Genomic DNA, 20,691 nt, shown 5'->3' on the forward strand with positions numbered 1-20,691 from the left:
GTGTATATAAATTGGAGGCAACTGTCACTACCCATATCCTCCCCCTTTTCCTCTCATAAATAAATTGGTGCAGTAGCATTGGGTCCTGGACATATGGCCCTTAATTATGTGGGGGTGTTTTAACCTCCCCTGATGGTCTTTGTACTGTTACTTGGCTAATAAAACTTTCTGATTTTTCTTAATCCATAGCCATCACCAAGAAGCATGTGGTTTAGCTTGAGGTATATATTTTCCAGTCTTTTAGCAACAGCTTTTCAAGTTTCAAAATTTTAATAACTAACTGTTAAGTCTCATAATTAAAGATCAGATGCCTGCCTGAATTTGAAAAGGAAAATTCTTAAAATTTGGTAATTTAAAAGATGATGCATTTAAATGAAATTGAGGATATTTTCTCGGCTAAAATCACTCTCATCAAGTTACAAAAGACACAAATATGTAGTGGACATTCTTGTGTACTATTGAGGTCTCTCTCTCTCTCTCTCTGTATAATAAAAGTAGAATCTCAAACATGGATGCATTTAACGATGACAAACGAACAATTCGTTTCTTAAAGTGCACTACAATGACGTGACAATTTCCTACAATTAATTGGTATTATATGAACAAACAGTATCTGTCAATATATTTGCCATGTGTCATTAATAAATAGAAGGAAAAATAAAAGTCCTTAAATGGGACAGATTTATTAAATCAGGAGTTTTTTTTTTTTTTTTCTTTTGAAATTGGTTTTCACTAAGATTCAACTCTAATGCTCCATTGGCTTTTAAGAACTAGAAACTGAAAACAACATTTTACTGGTTTTCAATTTCCTCCACATTTTGATTTTAGATAACACTTTTAGTTTTATTCATTTTGGGTTGCCAAACAAATTTTCTTGTTTCAAAAATAGAAAACTATTTTTGAAAACAGAAAATAGGGAAAAAAAAAACCAATTACTAAATATACCCTAAAATTTATAAAAACAATTACTAAATATACCCTAAAATTTCTAAAAACATGGCTTATAGGCGGGTGGAAATGGGAAAACTGAAAACATGGAACTAGTTGGACTTATGGAAGAGACATAATTCAAATAAATGATGCATATTGGCCCATATTTACTAAAAGATAATACAAGTCTAACAAAATTTATTTTGTAAAACTATTACAATTTTATATCTATACATATATATATATATATATATATCAAGTTAATATATTGGGATTATACAAACGTGTGGATTGCAATTTTTTTATTTTTTTATTTTCAATGCTAATCCGAAACAATACACCAATATCAAAATATTTCGTTTCTTTGGCCACATTGAAACAACCTACAGTTCAATATTGACATCCTTTCCGATTCAATATTGACTCCCTTGATATACACGCAAAATTTGAAGGGAAGAAATGGACACAAGCTCAAATAACTCAATAAATTAATTACAAGTTAAATGATCGTTAATAAAATAAGCAAGTGATCATCATACAAATTTAAGGACAAATGTGTGAGTTGAAGCCCCCGCATTTTCAGGAGTCAACTACCCACAGCATTATCTAGCTGCAACACTTGAATTATGATAAAGAAAAGAGTGTGCTGCATTTACAAATTGAAGAGGACAGAAGAAAAAAAGAACACACCAAAAAGAGGAAATATATATTATATATATGTAAGGAAAAGAAAATATTTACACGCATTTACCTATTTAACAAATTATTTGCCAAAGCCCCCAATAAATTTGCAGCATTTTCTTCCCAACAGTTGTGACCCTCTACACCGGGGGCTAATGAATGTCTAGCGTACACCATCAGTCGAAAGCGCCCTACCAGTATTTCAAGATACATCGACACTGAAGATGAATTAGGGCAGCAGAATGTGTTGCATGTCATGATCCAAATGCATCAGTGACTCCAATGGAAGTCTCATGTACTTGTATGTCTCTGATCAGAACACTATCTCAAAAAGAAATCAGGAAATAGTGTGCATTCATCTTGCCTGACCGTTCTCATCAGCGTAGATAGAGACATATGCATCTGCAGCACCAGCAGCAAGAAATATTTGGTAGGGATGGAAGGTGAGGCAGCTTACAGAACCAATCTTCTGAGCCATGAACGAAGGGTAGTATCGAATGGTGCCTAGTTGTTCTCCCTCCAGACTAAAGACTTTGATAAGCTGTTTGGCTGAACCACTGGCAATAACTGGGGCATGTCTATGAACTGCTAAAGCTGTGAGGGAGCCCCTGTGAGCATTAATTGTGAGGTAGGCATCCCTGTGACTTCTGGTATCAAGAAACTGAATGTCGCCTGACTGAGCTGCACTGATCATCTGAAAGAAAATATGTAAAGTAGGTACACTTCACCTTCCCATAAATAAATACCGAATTAAAATAGCCAAAAGGAACAAGGATTTCTATATTCAATGCACTCAATGTGTTCTCTAAATGGGCACGTAACACAAAAGGAGTTATGTATACCTTTGCTGGATCTAGTCCAGGTTGAAATCCAATCCCCACAACTTTGTATGTATGTGGCCGTGTTGTACAGACAAGCCTAAGAATTACAACACATGACATGTTAAGGCAATGAAGGCAAAATCAAACACATACAAGGGACAGAAGCAAAGTTACAGTGACAACTAATTGTCAAATTTAACATCCAGAAGCAAAGTTACTGTGACATTCAACTATAATCGACCCCAGACCAACAATTCATATATTGTATCTTTCAATCTCCATACAGCATCATGATCTTTCAGATGGGCCTAATAAATGAAATGTGCATGCATATAAGCTTAACTCTAATTCAATAGCCCACACTTCAAAAATCTGCATCAGATGGTAACATTTTGAATTACAGGTACTAAGATACATACACATAGCCATCAGATATGCAGATAGAAAAAGAAAGTCTCAACAAAAATTTATATATATATATATATATATATTGATAATGTAGACAACCTTTCTAAAGAAGAGTCATTTAGATGGTAAAACCTATGGCCAACCCCACCCGCTAGAACTAGTTGCCGGATAATGCGCATTCCCCCTAACGGGCTAAGTAGATTATGCTCATGCCCAGGACAACCATGTATATATATATATATATATAGGCATCATGTATGCGAAAAAAAAAATGAAGACAACAATAAATTGGCTTTTAACAATATCTAGAACGGAACTAATGAACTAAACATCTTGGTCCATCTAATTTCACAGTGTAAATCACAACAATGTTCTAGAACAATAGAGTTGGGATACAAGATGGTCTAAAATGGCTATATGGTGCATTTATCAGGTCCTTTATTGTCCTACACCTCTGTCTAACAAAAAGTTGAAATAATCTGAAACTCAAGGCCATAGTAATGTCCAAATAGCTACTGTGCATTGATCAGGTCCTTTATTGTCCTACATCATGTCTAACAAAATGCTGAAATAATCTGAAACTCAAGACCACAGCAATGTCAAAATAACACATAATTGACAAGTCAAAGGGATGATTTTAATAGTAGACTGAACTGAGCAAAAATTGATATGTTTGGATGTAAATATGCTAATTTTTCTGTACGTGTGCCACCTCTTCTTCACACAATTTGCAATATCTTCTGAAATTGCAGGAAAGAAAACCCTAGTAAAGAGTTCTATTTTAAAATGCTGGGAAATTACCATGTCGCATATGAATTTTACATTATAACTATGGAAAGACTGCACTATTGCACAATGTCACAGCTCATAAACAACTAAACATTTTTATCATGCCATAAAAATATTCCACGTGAAAGCTTACATATCGGGCGTCCGAACATCATAGAGTCTTACAGAACCATCCACAAAACCAGCTGCAAATTGATCGCGGTGAACATGAGAAGCAGCCTAAACATTACATGCATAGAAAAAAAGCCATAAAAGTAAGTGTGAATCTTCACATTGGCCATAGCAGATAAACTAACAGAACAAGAAAAAAATTACAACAGATCTTGATGAAAAAAAAAGAGAGAGAAGTGTGTGATTCACTACATTCATTCTGAAATCCAATATTTCTTTAGTGAATCTAGGGCATGTTACATATAAACAGACATGTTTGCAGCAAGTTGACTTTATAAAATAAGGCAACAAATATTTTTGACCCAGCTACAGCATAGTATAACTAAATAGTATGAGGAACACATAAAACTCACCAAAGCTGAGATGCTGCAATCCGATGATGAAGGAATGGAATTAACAAGCTGCTCTTTTTCCAGATCCCAAAGCATAATGGAGGATATCTCACCAGAAGCATACTAATGAACAACATTGAAATATTTAAAAACAATTAGCCTTAAAATATAAGCTCAAAATACAAAGAGTGGGTCCTAAAGTACTGGATTTACATTTTTTTTTTTTTTTTTAACAAATCAAGTACCAGATATCCAGACAGCTGTTGCCAATCCACAACAGCATTCAAACTTCGCACACCAGGTTTATGACCTTGAATTGAAGAGAATGCAGTTACAAGCTTTTGTTTATTCCTCACATTATAATCTTTCCAAATTCGAATATTTCCATCACCTACATGCACATAAGTAGTTCGATTGACCCAAAATTTCAGACATTCCAACACATAAGCTTCTGTAACCAACAATAAACTAATTAAAGCAGCTGTAAAGATCATTACATGAAGCAGCAAGAAGCAAGCTGTCATCAAGCTCATTTACAAGGCAGAGCTTAGCAATTCCTTTTTCAGGAAAATCATGATTATCAAAACTGTTGAGCAGGGTAGTTGTGGTTTCCTCATAGTTCCATATCCTGCAAATAAACAAACACAAATGGTTAATAATTATAAAGATGTGGATAAGCCAAGGCAATAAACAAAGGAATCACAAGACTTCATTCAATAAAGCAACAGCATCTAAAATAATTGGAAACCAAGTAAACATATTGTATATAAGCTATGATATAAAAACATATAGGGCACCCCCAAAAAAAAAAAAAAAAATCATTTCAAGTTTAATTGATTAAACCAAATAATCAAAGCTTATAATAGCCATCAGCCATATTGAATGGAATTTATGAAAGATACAAAATAACCAACTTCCATAATTTTCCTCGTTTTTCAAGTATTTTTTTCCCTTTTTCCCATTTTCAAGTTTTTGCAATATTTTTTTTTGATAAGTAAGAAAATTATATTAAAAAACCTCAAGAAAACAAAAGGAAGAACAGAGAGTACAGAGAAGGAAACATAAAAAGGGAGAAGAAAAGGAGAAAACAAGAAAACAAGCGAAGCCAACAAAGAACTAATTACAAAGAAGAGAACTAAGGAACATAGGGATAGAATCACTAGAGGTGAGTCCCCAAGCCCTAGACCAATCAAAAAGAGAGCCACTAAAGTAAGCGAGCAGTTGGTCATCAGTTTTGTCCCTGTCCTCAAAAGTACGCCAGTTTCACTCCCTCCAAATGCACCACATTAGGCACAACGGAGCTAGATTCCAAACTCTAGAAGAGTGCTTTCCGAGCCAGTTCCACCAACCGAAAAGCGTATCTGCAATCGATTTTGGCAAGACTCAAGAAATCCCAAAAGATCTAAACACCAGGCTCCACAACTGAAAAGCTTTTCCACAATGAAGAAGCAAGTGATTCGCCGTCTCCCCATTACTGCGGCACAAAATGCACCAATCAACAAAATCGAAGCCTCTACACCGCAAAATGTCCCCTGTAAGAATCTTTTCCCAAGCTGCAGACCAAACAAAGAAGGAGACGTGCGTAGGAGCCTTAACCTTCCAAACACCTTTCCAAGGAAAGATAATAGGCAAGGGACATCGAAGCTTATCATAGAACGATCGAACATCAAAATCCCCCTTCTTTGACAATTTCCAAATCATACGGTCTCTTTGCTCAGAAAGAGGTAAATTAGAACCCAGGGAATGAAGGAAATCATCCACAACACCCGACTCCCAATCCAAAGTTATAATATAACTGGATACATAAAGTAGCAATATAAAAGCCATTACCAAAGCCAAAGAAGAGAGAGAATGCCAGGTTCCCATTTATATCAATTCATACTCAAATATGAACCTCTATAAATTCAACATCAACCCAACATGCAATTTATTGTAATCAGGACATACTAAGCATGTTCACAGCATTGATCGAATAGAAACTATAATAAATGCAAAGCTGCATACCTGATCCGTTCATTGTCATCTGCAGCAATAACAATAGGAGAGAAAGGTTGCAGCAGTATTGATTTGGTACCAGTCTCAAACTTCGTATCCAAGCTAGCAATTGGACTACTAAACTTGCTAACAGCTGACCAAGAAACAAAAATCATATTGGCTCCATAATCAAAAACTATAATGAACTTTTTCTAAGCTTATCAGAAGTACATAATAAAAGGAAAAGAAGATAAATAAACAAAAAAAAACCCACATGAACGCTGGCATTTTCCTATGTGGTCCAACGTAAGCTTTTCCCTCTCTTCTCTTCGAGCTTGTATTTCGTCACTATCGTCTGATGCAGTAAGAAGTGGCTTGGAGAAGTGGCCACAACTCCAATTGTAGATTGTTGATTGTGGAAGCAAACTGCGTTCTGAAGCCCCAGAGGGGCCCCCAGAACCTAAAAGAGGGTCAGCTAATCCTGAGTCTGGGGAATTTATCAAATGAGGCCTGAACTCTAAGGAACAAACTCTTCGCATTCCAGTTAAGTAACTAGGTCGCGGAGGGCTGACTGGAGGAGTTCGGAAGGTGGTTAAAGGCAAATGACCTGCTCACAACAGCATAAGTAAATCATGATTCACATAAAAGTGTGCATACATATGGTAATTCCAAACAAAAAAGTGATCCCATATTCTTCACCAACAAAAATTTACCTCCATTCATGTCAAACCATGAAGATGAACGAGCTAGTCCAGCAAAACTAGGAGTGGGAGGTGCTGTTGTGGGATCAGCAGGCCGAACATTGCCACTAGTTGGCTTCAAAGGTTTTGTCATCACTTGTTCAATCCCTATAATGGACAGTACCCGCCGGCCAAGACTAGCTATGCGTGGAGATGGATCCTTGGCTAATGTACACATAGCTAAAACACATTGTGAATACATGGCGTTGTCCAGTGGCTTTGACCTTGAATGGTTAACAACCCCGTTGCTGACACCATCGTTCAATACTCCAGAATCAGAATGTTGAGATGAATCATCAGACAGAGGAGAACCATGCATAATTCCAGCGTTCGCAAGAGGGCTGCTGGTGGAGACTCTTCCATCTCGAACAAGTGATGGACTGTCATTGCCAATTCTCACCAGAGAACCAATTTGGGATGAAACGATACTTCCATGTGGCAAGTACTGGTTTGAGTTACTATAATTACTGCCTGCACTTTTTATATGAGCCAAAGAAGGTAAGGAATTCAGCAGAGAATTAGACTGAGGTTTCCAATATGCAGAAGCAATTGACTTGAGATGCTTCTTGTGGCCAAAGGCAAAGCGTGCCAGAGCTGTCAAGAAACAAGGAAAAAATTAGACTGAGCTTACACAAACAACTAAGAATATCCAAACTAAAATATATAACGGTTAAGGGTGTAGCTGAGTTAGGAGAGACATACAAGCATAACATAATATAGGTGTGTGTGTGTGTGTGTGTGTGAAAGGAGAGAGGGCATAGAAAGTTCTAATAAATTGCTGGTCAGACATGTGGCCAAGCATTATCAATTGAAGGCCTTTAGAATTCAACAAATCTTCAAATAATTTGAATATCACCATATAACAGTTTGAAACAGCTAAAACACGATGAGAGAAATGACATCATTTTCTCAATTTTCCACCAAATATAACTTGTCCAACTTCAATGTGTGAAAAGTGGTGCCGTCAAATCATTTTGAAAGTGTCCAATCTCTACAATTTTCATCAAATAAGAACAAAAATATTTACTTAATTAAAAATTTTCAGATGCAAAAAACAATCCAACCAGATGAATATGGAAAATTTGATGACTGCTCACGTACCCGCAGCAACCTCAGCCCTGACAAGCGGGCTTCCATCTGAAACAACACTTAAAAGGCTTTGAACAATACTAATCTCAGCCCTAATCTTTTCATCATCATCACAATCTTCATCTCCACCAACACCATCTCTACACGAGTCACCCCCCATATCAAGCAAGGTACCAAGTGCAAATACAGCAGAAGCCCTAACCTGAAAATAAATAAATGGAGCTGTAATGCAAAATGAAAACCACCCATCAGTTAAAACACACACACACAGAGTTTATAGAGTAGGATGTAAAACCTCTGGTTGGGGCTCAGACAGTAGAGAAGCATATATAGCAGGGGCATTTGCCTGCAAACCCATTATTTGGGCCTCTGGGAAGTCCTCCCACAGCTTTCCCATACAGAGGCAAAGCCACTGAAGAAATAAGGGTTCAGTTTGCGCATCATTTGGAGTTGAACCCTGAAGGTGCTTCAAGCAGACATGAATCAAACCGGCTTCCATACAGGCTTCCTGGCCCCTTCTGTGCCCATCCACAATTACAGCCAAAACAAATGCAGCCATTGCACGCTGCTCAGGATATGCTTCCATGCTATCAAGAAATCTAATGAAATATGTATGACCCCCATCCTTTACTAGATCAACCTGACACGACTATTATCCCACAAGACAAAATAGCATTATCAATTTTTTATTTGAATATATTTATCAAACAAAAAAGAGATTTATTACAAACTAGTTACAAAAAACCAGGAAGGGGAAAGAGATAAAGAAGTGACCGCAATTAAATTTATTAGAATTTGTAGCATCTCATATTGTAAAGAGGAAAGAGAGAGATCAATCTGAATTTATATCGTAAGTATTCTTAGAACAAGAATAACTCATTTATCAGAATGTGCAGCATCTCATATGGTAAAAATAAATAATAAAAAATAGTTAGGATCCACTTCACCATTTTCAGCTTGCTAAATTGTGGTTGTAGAACCAAAGTTTCAAGACTACTACAATCTAATCTATTTCATTCTTGCCATTCTATGGTTAAATTTCCTTTAACTGCCAATAATGATGGGAAAAGTTATGGCAAGTTGTGAAGATTCCACAGTAATCCATAGCAGGAAATAATCTTACTGAACCATCATCTTTTTCCCTTCATAATGAATAACACAATCCAAGCTAGCAGACCACATGAACAGCTACTACGGGGACTACTAAACTAATGAAAAGTTATCAGTACCTTAGTAGATTTATAGCATCATATGAAAGTTGGTCATTGTAGTCTTCTCTTTTAGCATGTGATTTTGACCAGATACTGTTTTCAATATCTTCCAAAAAAAGGTGATCCTCAACAAATTACTAAGAATCTAACAAATTCACATAGCATCAATCAAAACCTATTGCAACATAAAACAATAACAACATTTGAAAACTCAAAAAGAATTACTCATAATGTTGACTTTGGAATGAAACTAAAAACTTAAGTTATTCTGTGTCATGTTAACTGAATTCAAATCGCAATGGATGATACACACTGCAAACAATTTCTTCTGTTTGGTCACTGACTAAAATTTTGTTCATTATAACCCATCAGAACATTATTAGATTGTGGTGTTCATAGGTAACTGATATTTAATATGATGATATAGGCCGTAGAGGTTGACTTGCACATGAAATGCGTGTAAAAAAAGAGAATTACATTCACATTTATAAAAATACTGCTAAAAAGAGAACAAAATTCTAGTGAAAAATGAAATTCCAGGCATTGCCAGGCCATTGTAATATTGGTGAAAACAAATTTTACCAAAATTAATTCTATTTAAAAAAGCTGCAGATTGGCACCTCCTGGCATTTCCAATAGAAACATCTAGAGTTCAAATCTCCTTACCCCCAACTATCAATGTATCAATCAAAGGCTGCTAATTAACCATGCAAAAAAAGAAAAAAGAAAAAAAAAAAAAAAAAACCAAAATTTGCTGAAACATTTTGAAGCAGATTTAGGTATATACCTTATCAAGTGCTAGAATCTTCGTCCATATAAATACAAGAATTTGTCGTAGCTCAGGTGTTGTTGTCTGCAACAACTTCAGGACATATGGAAATATTCCGACAGACAAGGCCTGGGAAAAAAATTAATCATTACATAAAACGCCACTACAATATGAAACAGAGAAGCAACAAAGCTATTAAAAACTACCAGATCTACAGCCCAGGGTCCCATATCAAGGAATCTTCCAAGAAGAACCAGTGCCCGAAATCGATGGCATTGACTAAGCAAAACCTGGAACAAAGATAATTGACAGACTTGTTATTATAAGCAAGGAAACACCAAACACTGACCCAATTAAGAAGAGAATCCATTCAGCATGGGAGGAAAAAGAAGAAGGCAAGACATGAGCTAGGGAAGGAAAGAACATAAAGACAAAAATTAATCTTGAAAAAATAAAAATCATTACACACCAGCAGGCACAACTTCAAATGGCACCACTTAAAGCAATTTACATCAACCATGACACAATGGCCATCACTACCCAAGCCTTCTATCTTATTTTTCCTTAGTTAATTAGAGAATTAGAACTAGTAAACCAATTTTTAAAAAAAACACTCTTACTACACTATACTGTAATTACAGGCTATGCCACTAACAAACCTGCCAAAAACTAAAGAAAATATAATATAGGAAAGGTGATTAAATGATAGAGCCAGAATTATAGATCTAAAGAGAAGTGCCACACCTGAAGAACAATAGGCAACTGCTCTGGCGGTTTCTTATGCTCGGATCCATGGTCAAGCCATACCTCAAAAGCCGTCAATTGTTCAGTGAAAAATGGACTAGGCTGAAACAAAACAAACATGTTTTACTTAAAGAGGACCAATAGAAAGAGTGTGATTGGAGTAAACTACAGCATATTCATATTGCTCTTAACAATTAAGCTAAACTCTATCAAGTCTTTCTGATAAGCAGTTTTTTGCCACAAGGGGGAGAGAACGGAATATTCAAACAAATGACCTCCACTTCATGAGGCAGGGTTCCAAATAGTGCTACCCCTTGGGGTTCTAAATTCTAACAAATCATGTCCGTCCAGAGTAATTCAAATAAATATAAGAAAAACCCAAGGAACACACCTGGAACTCGGCCATAGGATCATCAATCAGTGTTGGAAGCTGAGCAAGGCAGATCTCAGCAGCCATGTCCCATGCATCCCTGCAATGTGCAAAATCGAAAGTGAAAATTGAATTGGATAAACACACAACCAAATTAAATTTGAAAGGATCTGTGTACCACATATGATGCTGATGGGTTGGCGGCAACATTGGGTGAGAAATGGGGGAACAATTAGCAGAACGCATGATTCGCTCAGCAAGTAAAAAATTTCGAAATAAGCTGGCAACTAGCAAATCTTGTCGGAACAGTCTCTGAAAAAGATCTGCAGCACAAAACTAACTATTGGCTACATATACCATCAAAATCAACCATAAATGAACAGCTAAAAACCATGCCTCGATGCACTAAATCAGGAAAATGAAAAACTACCATGAGGAAGAACATTCCAGGCAATTGTGTCAGTCACAGCTGTAAAAATCCAGTTCAATTCACCCAAAAGTGTTTTTCGGTCATTCGGGCGGCCTGGAATTTTATCTATAATTGAATAATCAACAGACTCACGCAGCAAGGAACGTCTGCAGAACCTGGGAGACAGAACATTAAAAATTAGAATATAGACAAGTCCAATTAACACATGGATTATTAACAAAAAGAAAGTAGACAACATAACAATCTAATAAGCAAAGTTGCAGATCATAAAAGTACCACACAGTACTAAAGTTCAAATGTTCCACAAAAAATCAGCAACAGCTCAAAGAATACAGGGAAAACTAGAAGCACTAATATATAAATTCAAAACAGATACCAAGCACACGCAACAATGAAGGCCAGAAACATGAATATATTACTTACTAGGGGTTTACAAATGCAGCAAAGACAGCTTCACAACCAATCAAATTAAAAAGCAACTAAAGATCAAACACCAAAATGTAGGTCATTAATTGATTCACACAAACCAATCCAGAAACTAAATCCTAACCAACATGGCCAACTCCACAAGACGTAAAAGTGCAATATGTGAACACATAAACTTACAGTTCAAATGTTCACATCATCTGACAAGAACCAACCCAGCAACTCTGGGAAACTATGGGTGTATCTGTTTATAGGCAGCCACAATACAAGGATAGAGTTACTCCCCTAGAAGATGATATAGTTGTATCTTTTTCTATTACCAACAGATGTACTGTAAAAACTCTGAGAAATGGAAAACATCCTCTGGTGAATAATCGGAGACTCCAAACTGAATAATGAATGAAAAAGAGGGTGAATACATTCGTCATTCATCCCGACAAAAAAGTAGATGGAAGTCACAATTTTTGTTGGGATGAATGATGAATGTATTCAAAGTAGATGGAAGTCACAATTTCTTCATGTTTGATGATAATAGAGGAGGTTCGAACTACATCTACTTCATGTGGCATGGTCCCTACCTGGTTGTGCTACCACTTGGGATTTGATAATAGATAACTCCTATATAAATTTTATTAGCTTGAATTTCAAAATAAAATATTCAAATGCAAAGGATGCCACAAGAGAATAGGATGGCATAAAATCAGAACCAAGCTTCATATGTTGGAAGGGCAAAGCAAGCCTAGACCCAAAATGCAGCAAAAGTAGATGAAAACAACAGAAATTTCTGTAAGGCAGTGCTTGATTGACTACAAGGATCATAACCATACCCAGCAATTTAGGTAATTGGAGAAAATAAATAGGACTGTTATAAGGGTGCACCTGGTATTAAAAAAAAAAATTCCTCTCATAGAATATGATTAGCATAGTTGATATAAGCTAATATCATAGACCTACTGAGTACCAAAGTAAAGAGGAAGAAACAAATCTTACAAATACGGTAGAGACATAGTACCTATTTGGTGCGCTCCCTCTATATAATTCTTTGCTATATTCACCTAAATGTACTGCTCAACGACACAATCTTCTGCTAATTTTTATATCAGAAAAAATTGTAAGCTCATAATCTAAGTTTCTGGTATGTTTTAGGACCACAACCCACTGTTATTACTCTATAGATACTTGGGTTCTTACATTAACCAATGACTAAAATGCCCTTATTTATGACGTGGAACCTCACCAAGGTGAGCAGGACCCTTTGGACCCACCCTTGGAGAGTAAACCACAGATCCAGAACCCCACCTGCCAAAACCGTGTATCAGGTTATCCAGGAAGGCTCCTAAAGGGAATCGAAACCAGGATGTTTGGGTCTAAAGCTCATCTCAAGCCTCCAATCACTAGGCTGCACCCTGACAGGTAAAAGCCCACAGAAAAATTGATCTGGACATCACGCACACAGGACATGACGGAGCTGGGCACACGTGTGATATAGATAAGGCCCAAGTCCATACTAAGCCCACTATCTTAAGATGACTAAAACGCCCTTTACACCCTCTAATCTATTTTTTGTCTAAATGATGCCATTTTTTAGTGGGTTAACGGCAAGATTCTAACAGTTGTAGATAGAAAGGGCACATTGATATTGTTGTAATACTAGAGGGTGTAAATTGCATGTTTTATAGTTAAGGGACCAAGTTAGAAGCAACCTCAAACTTAAGAGGGTGTAATTAGTATTTCACCCTAAACCATTTATACCAATACAAAACATATGGATATTAAATTTACTTTTCAGTGTGTAAGTGGAAAAACTCATAGAACAATACTATAGGGGGCTGCTCCAACTCTATTTTTGTCCTAATTTACTGCGCCATCAAAAACAATTTTCCAATCATGTGTTCCATGCTTTGTTTGGCATGTCCCACAAATATTTTTTACACTAAAAAGTAAAAAAAAAAAAAAAAAAAACTGATGCTCATTTTTTGCATAATACCTCCATTAAAGTAAAAACTACATTTAGAAATAAATCATTTTTCAAATGAGAAATAGAATCTGCGACAAAATGGGGAAAGTAAAAAAGTGAGAACGGATTTAACGCATACTCTCCTTCAATATTTTTCCCTCTCAAAAGGGACTATAAATTCAGGACAGAAGTACATCTTATGAGAATTAACCAATAAGTCATGTTCTATGTGCAGACTAAAGAGAGTAGGAAACATATAGTTGGTGCCTTGTGTGCAAAGCATGAAAAGATTAACACCTGAAAGCATCATTAATTAAGTTCAACTAATACATGTCAACAGGTATGCTCAGTATATATAAAGGTGCACTTGACAACTATTATAAAAATAATAATAATAATAAATAAATAAATAAAACAAATAAGCAAAACCACGCACACTCACACACAAAAGAAGTTACGACAAATCAAAGTCAAATTACAGCCTTACAAAAGCCAAGAGCCTTGTAGGTTGTAGCTTAACTGGCACTTCCTGAGGTTTCCAATGAAGACGTCTAGAGTTCAAATCCCCCCTCCCCCAACTATCGAATTGTCAAACAAACAACCAAAAATTACAGCCTACCAAAAACAAATACAATGATAAAAAATTAATCTCACAAAAGCCTCAAGAGAGAGGGCTTAGTTATAACAAGGGCACAGCACAAGTTTTGTCAGTCATGCATGATATCACATCTATGGCTCAATGTATCCAAGGTCTTTCATAATGTAGCCTTTTTATTGATAATTACATAGACACCCAGTGGATCTTGAACCCATGACCCCATCCTCTACCTTGCTCTTATAGAGGTGGAGATGAGATAAGAGCTAGAGCTCATTGCCAAAGACAGCAAATAATATTTCACCAGGGAATGAGCACAACTAAAATACTGTATTGCGACAATGCAATATTATCTTGAATGAAACACAGATCAGAGGCAGCATCCATTTAAAAAAAAAGTCATATTTTCTGGAATGAAATAAAAGTTTCAACAATTGGTCAAACTGAACAACTAAAAAGGAGATAAATGTCACCATCTTAATGCCATCTTTATTGGAGTTGTGAGGCAAGAAGTAAACACATCAGCAGGAAATTCAGAACTCTGAGGAAGAGTTTCATGTGCTTCACAAGCCGCAAGTAGAATGCAATCCCTTGAGGATCCAGAAGCACCCCAATCATTAAGCTATCAAGGAAGAATCCAACATTTATTAGGAGTCAGAATAATAAATAATAACACCTGTTCCTGCATCATGAAAACAAAATTACCATATAAAATTATAAACAATACACTGTTGCTACCTCATTGAATGCATTGACAATCATCCCAGCAGCAGAACAGTCAAAAACATATATTGATGGTGTCTTCAACCAGGAATCAAGGTCACTGATTTGCAAGGGTATATATTGTGTATAACTCTGCAATTAAACTATTGGTAAGAAAAACATGGCAATCTCTTAAATAATCACACAATAAAACAGCACAACAACAATCAAGCTGTAATCCCAAAATTATGGGGTCAACTAATCACAACAAAACAGCACCTAATTTATGACAAAATAAAATAAAAAGGGGGGTTTGAACGCTGCTACAGACCCTATTAAAGAGCCAAATTTCACCATTAGCAGTTGGTTTTGGCACACCATGTCCATTATAATGAAACAGAACTCTCTCAGACTTGGCTTGTCTGCGACAAGTATTACAAAGTTTCTTCACTTCCTCCACTGTAGGATCAAGTTGACATTTATAGCGAGCCTGTCAAAGTTTCAACAAGTTAAAATTAAACTTGATACATTAATATGTCACAGATACATGACAAAATGTTCTTACCCTTGGTTGCCACCTTTCATACTGACTACTCAAGGTTTTTCCAATTGTTTCAAGTGCTTTTTGAGGTGCCATTGAAAAAGGATCTGCAAACATGGATAGAAGATATAAATTGATAAAGAAAGGCTCTTGCCTGCGATTTTTTTTAAAAAAAAGTCCCAACTATTCTACATCATATTTCATTTAATTTCCAAGAAAATGAATGATATGAAACTTGAGTCTGACTAAAATTTGCAATGTGTTGCCTTTTTCTTCACTTTCTTGGCAATGAAAAAAAGCTAGGACACAAGCTTTAAAAACAGGAAAATCTAATAAATAATAAAAACAATATTAGATAAGCACAGCATAGGAGTCATCAAAAAAATTCCAAGAATAAATCAAGATTTAAAAATTAAAACAGCATGAATTAGAGTTGAAAAATACTACAACTGAACAAGGACAATGAATTTCTTTTAAATACATTTTACAATTAGTTCATCTGACACATGCATTGACAATGACCACTTTTAAACATTTCAATTATTTACTTTAAGAAAACAAACAATAGGTTCATTAAAAATAGATAAAGATTCTAAAGTTCTAATAGAATTTACAGTAGCTGTTTCCAATATGTTCAAAAAACCATTTACAACCTCCTCAGCACACCTCACCAAATAATAAATAAATTACAACGAAAGAAAAACATTTGGCAAAGAACATAAGGACTCACTAACAAAAATTCTATCACAAATTATTAGAAATAGCAGCAAGTGTTTGGAAGTTCAGCATATGTTAGCTCAGACCAAAAAGCTGCCTTAAGAGACCAACCGAAGTAGAACAAAATTAAGATGACAATATATTAACCGGTACACATACAATAAAACAACAGGAATAGAAAGGAGTCAGCAACTTAAAATGCACCTATCCAGCACTCCATTCTGGCACAAGGAGAAATCTTAATTACATCAGGTGGATCAACACTAATGTTTAAACATAAAACTAGAGCGACACATCCCGTCTTCATCTGCATAAAAAATTGGGAGTCAATCCAAAGCAAACATGCATGTATATAAGAAAAAATTGTTCCAAAGATCCATTTACCAGACTAGATAAAAATAACAAAAAATGAACATAATAATTAAAAAAAAAAGGAGCAAGGGAGAGAAAACTCCACTGAGAAATTAAAACCAAGGCATTGAAATTAAAGATATTTTCACAAAATCTTCTACACAAAAGAATAATTATATACTACAATTTATTTTCTTGATTAAATTCTAATATTCTTTTTTTAAACCCAACAAAAAGGGGGGAAATTTTGTGCCCTAAAGGTAAATAAACAAATTGCCCAATAATGAAGTGATGATATTAATTCCGAAACTCTAACTACTGTGAAATCAAATACATTCTATTGTTCGTTCTCTGTGTGTTTGTCAACACTCTGGGTACTGGGTAAATGCAATTAAGTGACAATTAAATACTTTACATTTTACTATTTTTGTGACATATAAGAAGTCACCCAGGTTTTTACAGATTCCCATCTAACAATAACAACGAAACTTCAATCAGGTAGACAGCATCATCATAGCTAGGGCCTATCTTAAGAAGTTAAGCACAGCACCCCAGGCAGTAGAAGTTTAGGCTGTCGATATGACTAAGCTCTGTTTAGCCAAAATCTTTTACACAATTGCAAAATATAGTTATTGCTAACTCCATATCATTTTTATCACTGGTGTAACACATAGGACAACTCTTTTCTAGCAAAGCATATTTGGAAATCCTTAATTCCTTTAAAAGTCAATATTTGTGTGGTTGGGTGGAAACGATTGACTAAGAATGAATGTAATATCCATAAATTACAAACTTCCCAATCCATGCAAACTTTTTAGAATCTGGATTTTATTCCTTTCAACCATCCTTTGTCAAATACTCAAATAGGTACGGTTCATGAAAATATTTTAATTCTATAAAGAGAAACTCATAAATCAACAAGGGTCTAATAATCTAGCAAGGAAAAGTTTTCCTCCAAACTGGGTCAGAGGAATCTCCTCCAACCCATTATGTGGCTGTTTATAAGACCATCCACGTGTATTACATAATATGATTTTTAAGTAGGTTGTGTGACTAAAAATACACGCAGATAGTTTTTTAAGTTGCCACAGAGTGGGTTGGAGGAACTTTTCTCCCAACAACTTTGGAGGAAAACTCTGCCCATTTAGCAATAGACCCTAATTTCAATGTTGTTGTCTATTTAGTCCATGAACTGATTTATGAAGCTGGAAACCACTTTAACTAAATTATGAACATAGAAGTTTTTGGTCCCATTGCAAGACTGACTTAAGAAGATCTGAAATCTTAATCTCCTCACATTCTCAAAGTCCTTGTCACCCATGTAACACATTGTGTATCGCCTATAGACCACATTTGGTAGTGTGAGCTTGGATTAGCTTTTCTCTTTAAGCTTTTTAGCTTATTTGCTTATTTACAGCTTTTTAAAACCTAATTTGTTTTCTAGGTACAGTACAACTATACTTTTGCCAATTTTCAGCAAATATGAAAAACAAGATTTCAGCAAAAAGCTAATCCGAATGCACTATATGGAATACCACAATACTTTTCACTTATCAAAAAAGTGCATAATTCTTACTAATATTATTAGCCATTGTAATGCAACACATTATAACACCATAAAATGGTTTAAATCACATGGTGACAAAATACCCATGATAAGGACCTGATACAACCCCAATCTATTGAAACTGGTGGACAACCCAGATATATATTTTCATTTGGATCATATCTTTTCCTACCCAAAAAAAAAATATATATATATAAAACTAAACAATCAATTTCAATCTCAATTCAACATCAAAAGCAATAACAAAGGAGCTGCAAATAGATAGCGAAAGACAGGCTTACTCGGTCCTTAGGCCGCCATTTCGAGACCAATCCGTTATCAGACGGGCCAGTAGGCACGCAAGCCTCGAAGGCCTCGTGTCTAAGCTCACACAACACCATATTCTGAGGCAGATAAGCCATACTAGTCGCCGTAGAACCCGAGGCATTGCCATGAGTACTACTACTAGCAGTCTCCGAATCCCTTCTCTGCGAAGAAGAAGCTAAATCACCATCCTCGTGACTCGAGCCACAGTCATCGAAATGGTTCGAAACCACCGCACTCACCACCGGAGATTGCGAATACCTAGACGCCATCAAATCCCCCAATGCCATTCAAAAACCTCTCCCCCACTCCCCTCCCCTCCCTCAACGCCCTAACCCAATCAATTGCCCTAATTGGAAAACCATACTCCACCAGAAACGAAACCAAATACAGAAGAAAAAAAAAAAGTTCACACAAAAAACCCTAGGTTTTTCCGGTTCAAATCGAATCGCAAAGATCGAAATCGATAGAGAGATAGAAAGAAAGGGAGACTAATCAACAAAGCCGCTGAACCAGCGGCGCATGGAGATTCGTCTGAGGAAAGATAGAGAATCCAGCTCGGAAAACGCAGAAGAGAGACTGTGAAAACCCTAGAGCAAACCCTAGGTATCGAGGACGAAGAAGATGAAGTTGAAGATGAAGATGGAGGCGCATATAAAAACCGTGGCGGCCACAACACATAGACGAAATGAAAAGAAAGAAAAACAAAAGCCAAACCAAACCAAACAAAACCCCCAGAAAAATAAAATAAATACAAATATAAATATAAATCTCTCTCTCTCTCTCTCTCTCGTGTGTGTATGTGTATGTGAGTGAGAGTGAGTGAAAGTGTGTGCAGCGCTTGTGTGTTTTTGTTGGTGTATATTGTGCTTGTCTTTTTTCTTTCTTTTTTGTAATGGAATTAATTATGAATTTTTTTTTCCTTTTTTTATGTTAGAAACTTTAGAACCCACCAGTATTGTTAGGTAATAAATCACTTCTTCTTTCTCTTACATTTTTTTTAATATGATTTATTTCCTTCTTTTTCTTTTTTCTTTTTTCTTTTTTCATGTTGTCTCTAAATTATATGTAATTGAATTAGTTAGGAAGTAGTCACTCATGTCGTGAAAGGCTCGAATGACCTTCGACAAAAGTACTTGTACTCAAAACCAACATGGGTGGGCAAGTAGATTGATGACTTGTGTTAAAAACTATTTAGTTACAAGAGTTTCATTTTAGGAGAGTGTAAGTGAGAGGAACACTAGACGGATTTCATTCTCTTTGGAATAAATTCTCCTATGCCTTTCTCGGTTGGACCAATGACCTAATCGGCTTTGCTCACATTCGAGCAAGAAAAAATTCTCTCTATTGGTTAGAGAGCAACGCTATGATTATACCTTGCAGAATGCATGAAAATTGTCACTTCCTTTTTGCATTCCAAGCTGGAAGGAGGCAAGTAAGTGGAGGCGTTATGGGCCAATTACAAAAGACAAAGTTTCGTAGACTTGACAAGTCGCTTATAGAATGCCAACTGTTAAATGAAGACTTTCCACTTCATTTAATAAGGGAAGGGGCAGAGAAGCATAGCGAGCTTTATAAGACCAACCATTACAGAAGCTGCCAATCACCACTTGGTTTCATCTCTTTGTTTGTTTTTTTTTTTAATTATTATCTTTTAGAATTGTTTTTTGATGTTTGAAAAAATAAACACCATGTAAATGTTGGAACAAGTGATGTATAGTTCATAATAATTGGATTTTGTTTGGTGTAGGTTATATTCGATTTCAAATCCTTTACAATAAAACAAAAATGCATACCAATTAAGCTAACTATAATAAACCATAATAAAAATTGAATATTTGGTAGAATCAGCATGATAAGTGAATGTATAATGGTTGTTGTTGGCTATTACTATATTAGTTTTTTTATATATATACTTATTATAACAAAACTAACATGACATTAAACGTTTAACCAAATTGATCAAAGTGAATACTATAATTATTGTTGTTTTTGTCAATATATCATATTTTTGCTGATATTTAATAATTGCATTTACAATTTAGTTCAACCATATTACCATCTTTCCTAATT

General features: G+C 35.6%; 1 protein-coding gene across 1 annotated transcript; it reads right to left on the reverse strand.

Moving 5' to 3' along the window:
- Positions 1-1,396: 1,396 nt before the first annotated feature.
- LOC126692506 (regulatory-associated protein of TOR 1) lies at positions 1,397-19,404 on the reverse strand. The gene is made up of 23 exons (XM_050388132.1): positions 18,597-19,404; positions 16,602-16,704; positions 15,705-15,787; positions 15,471-15,629; positions 15,176-15,292; positions 14,911-15,059; positions 11,460-11,614; positions 11,208-11,352; positions 11,051-11,129; positions 10,660-10,761; positions 10,122-10,205; positions 9,934-10,044; positions 8,231-8,584; positions 7,948-8,137; positions 6,820-7,440; positions 6,381-6,713; positions 6,137-6,260; positions 4,630-4,760; positions 4,378-4,523; positions 4,154-4,255; positions 3,763-3,848; positions 2,454-2,529; positions 1,397-2,305 (listed from the first exon to the last, which is right to left on the reverse strand). The coding sequence occupies exons 1-23, from the start codon at positions 18,906-18,908 to the stop codon at positions 1,967-1,969; spliced, it is 4,101 nt and encodes a 1,366-aa protein (XP_050244089.1). The 5' UTR covers positions 18,909-19,404; the 3' UTR covers positions 1,397-1,966.
- Between the last annotated feature and the right edge of the window lie 1,287 nt (positions 19,405-20,691).

Source organism: Quercus robur, chromosome 7 (assembly GCF_932294415.1).
Source record: "Quercus robur chromosome 7, dhQueRobu3.1, whole genome shotgun sequence".
Taxonomy (NCBI): Eukaryota; Viridiplantae; Streptophyta; class Magnoliopsida; order Fagales; family Fagaceae; genus Quercus; species Quercus robur.

Excerpts from the sequence above, each read along its gene's own strand:
- LOC126692506 (XM_050388132.1), bottom strand. The coding sequence starts at position 18,908 with ATGGCATTGGGGGATTTGATGGCGTCTAGGTATTCGCAATCTCCGGTG. Across the intron at positions 15,060-15,175 it reads TTGTCAATGCATTCAATGAG|CTTAATGATTGGGGTGCTTC; the intron begins GTAGCAACAGTG and ends CTTCCTTGATAG. Across the intron at positions 2,530-3,762 it reads GATGTTCGGACGCCCGATAT|GCTTGTCTGTACAACACGGC; the intron begins GTAAGCTTTCAC and ends TGTAATTCTTAG.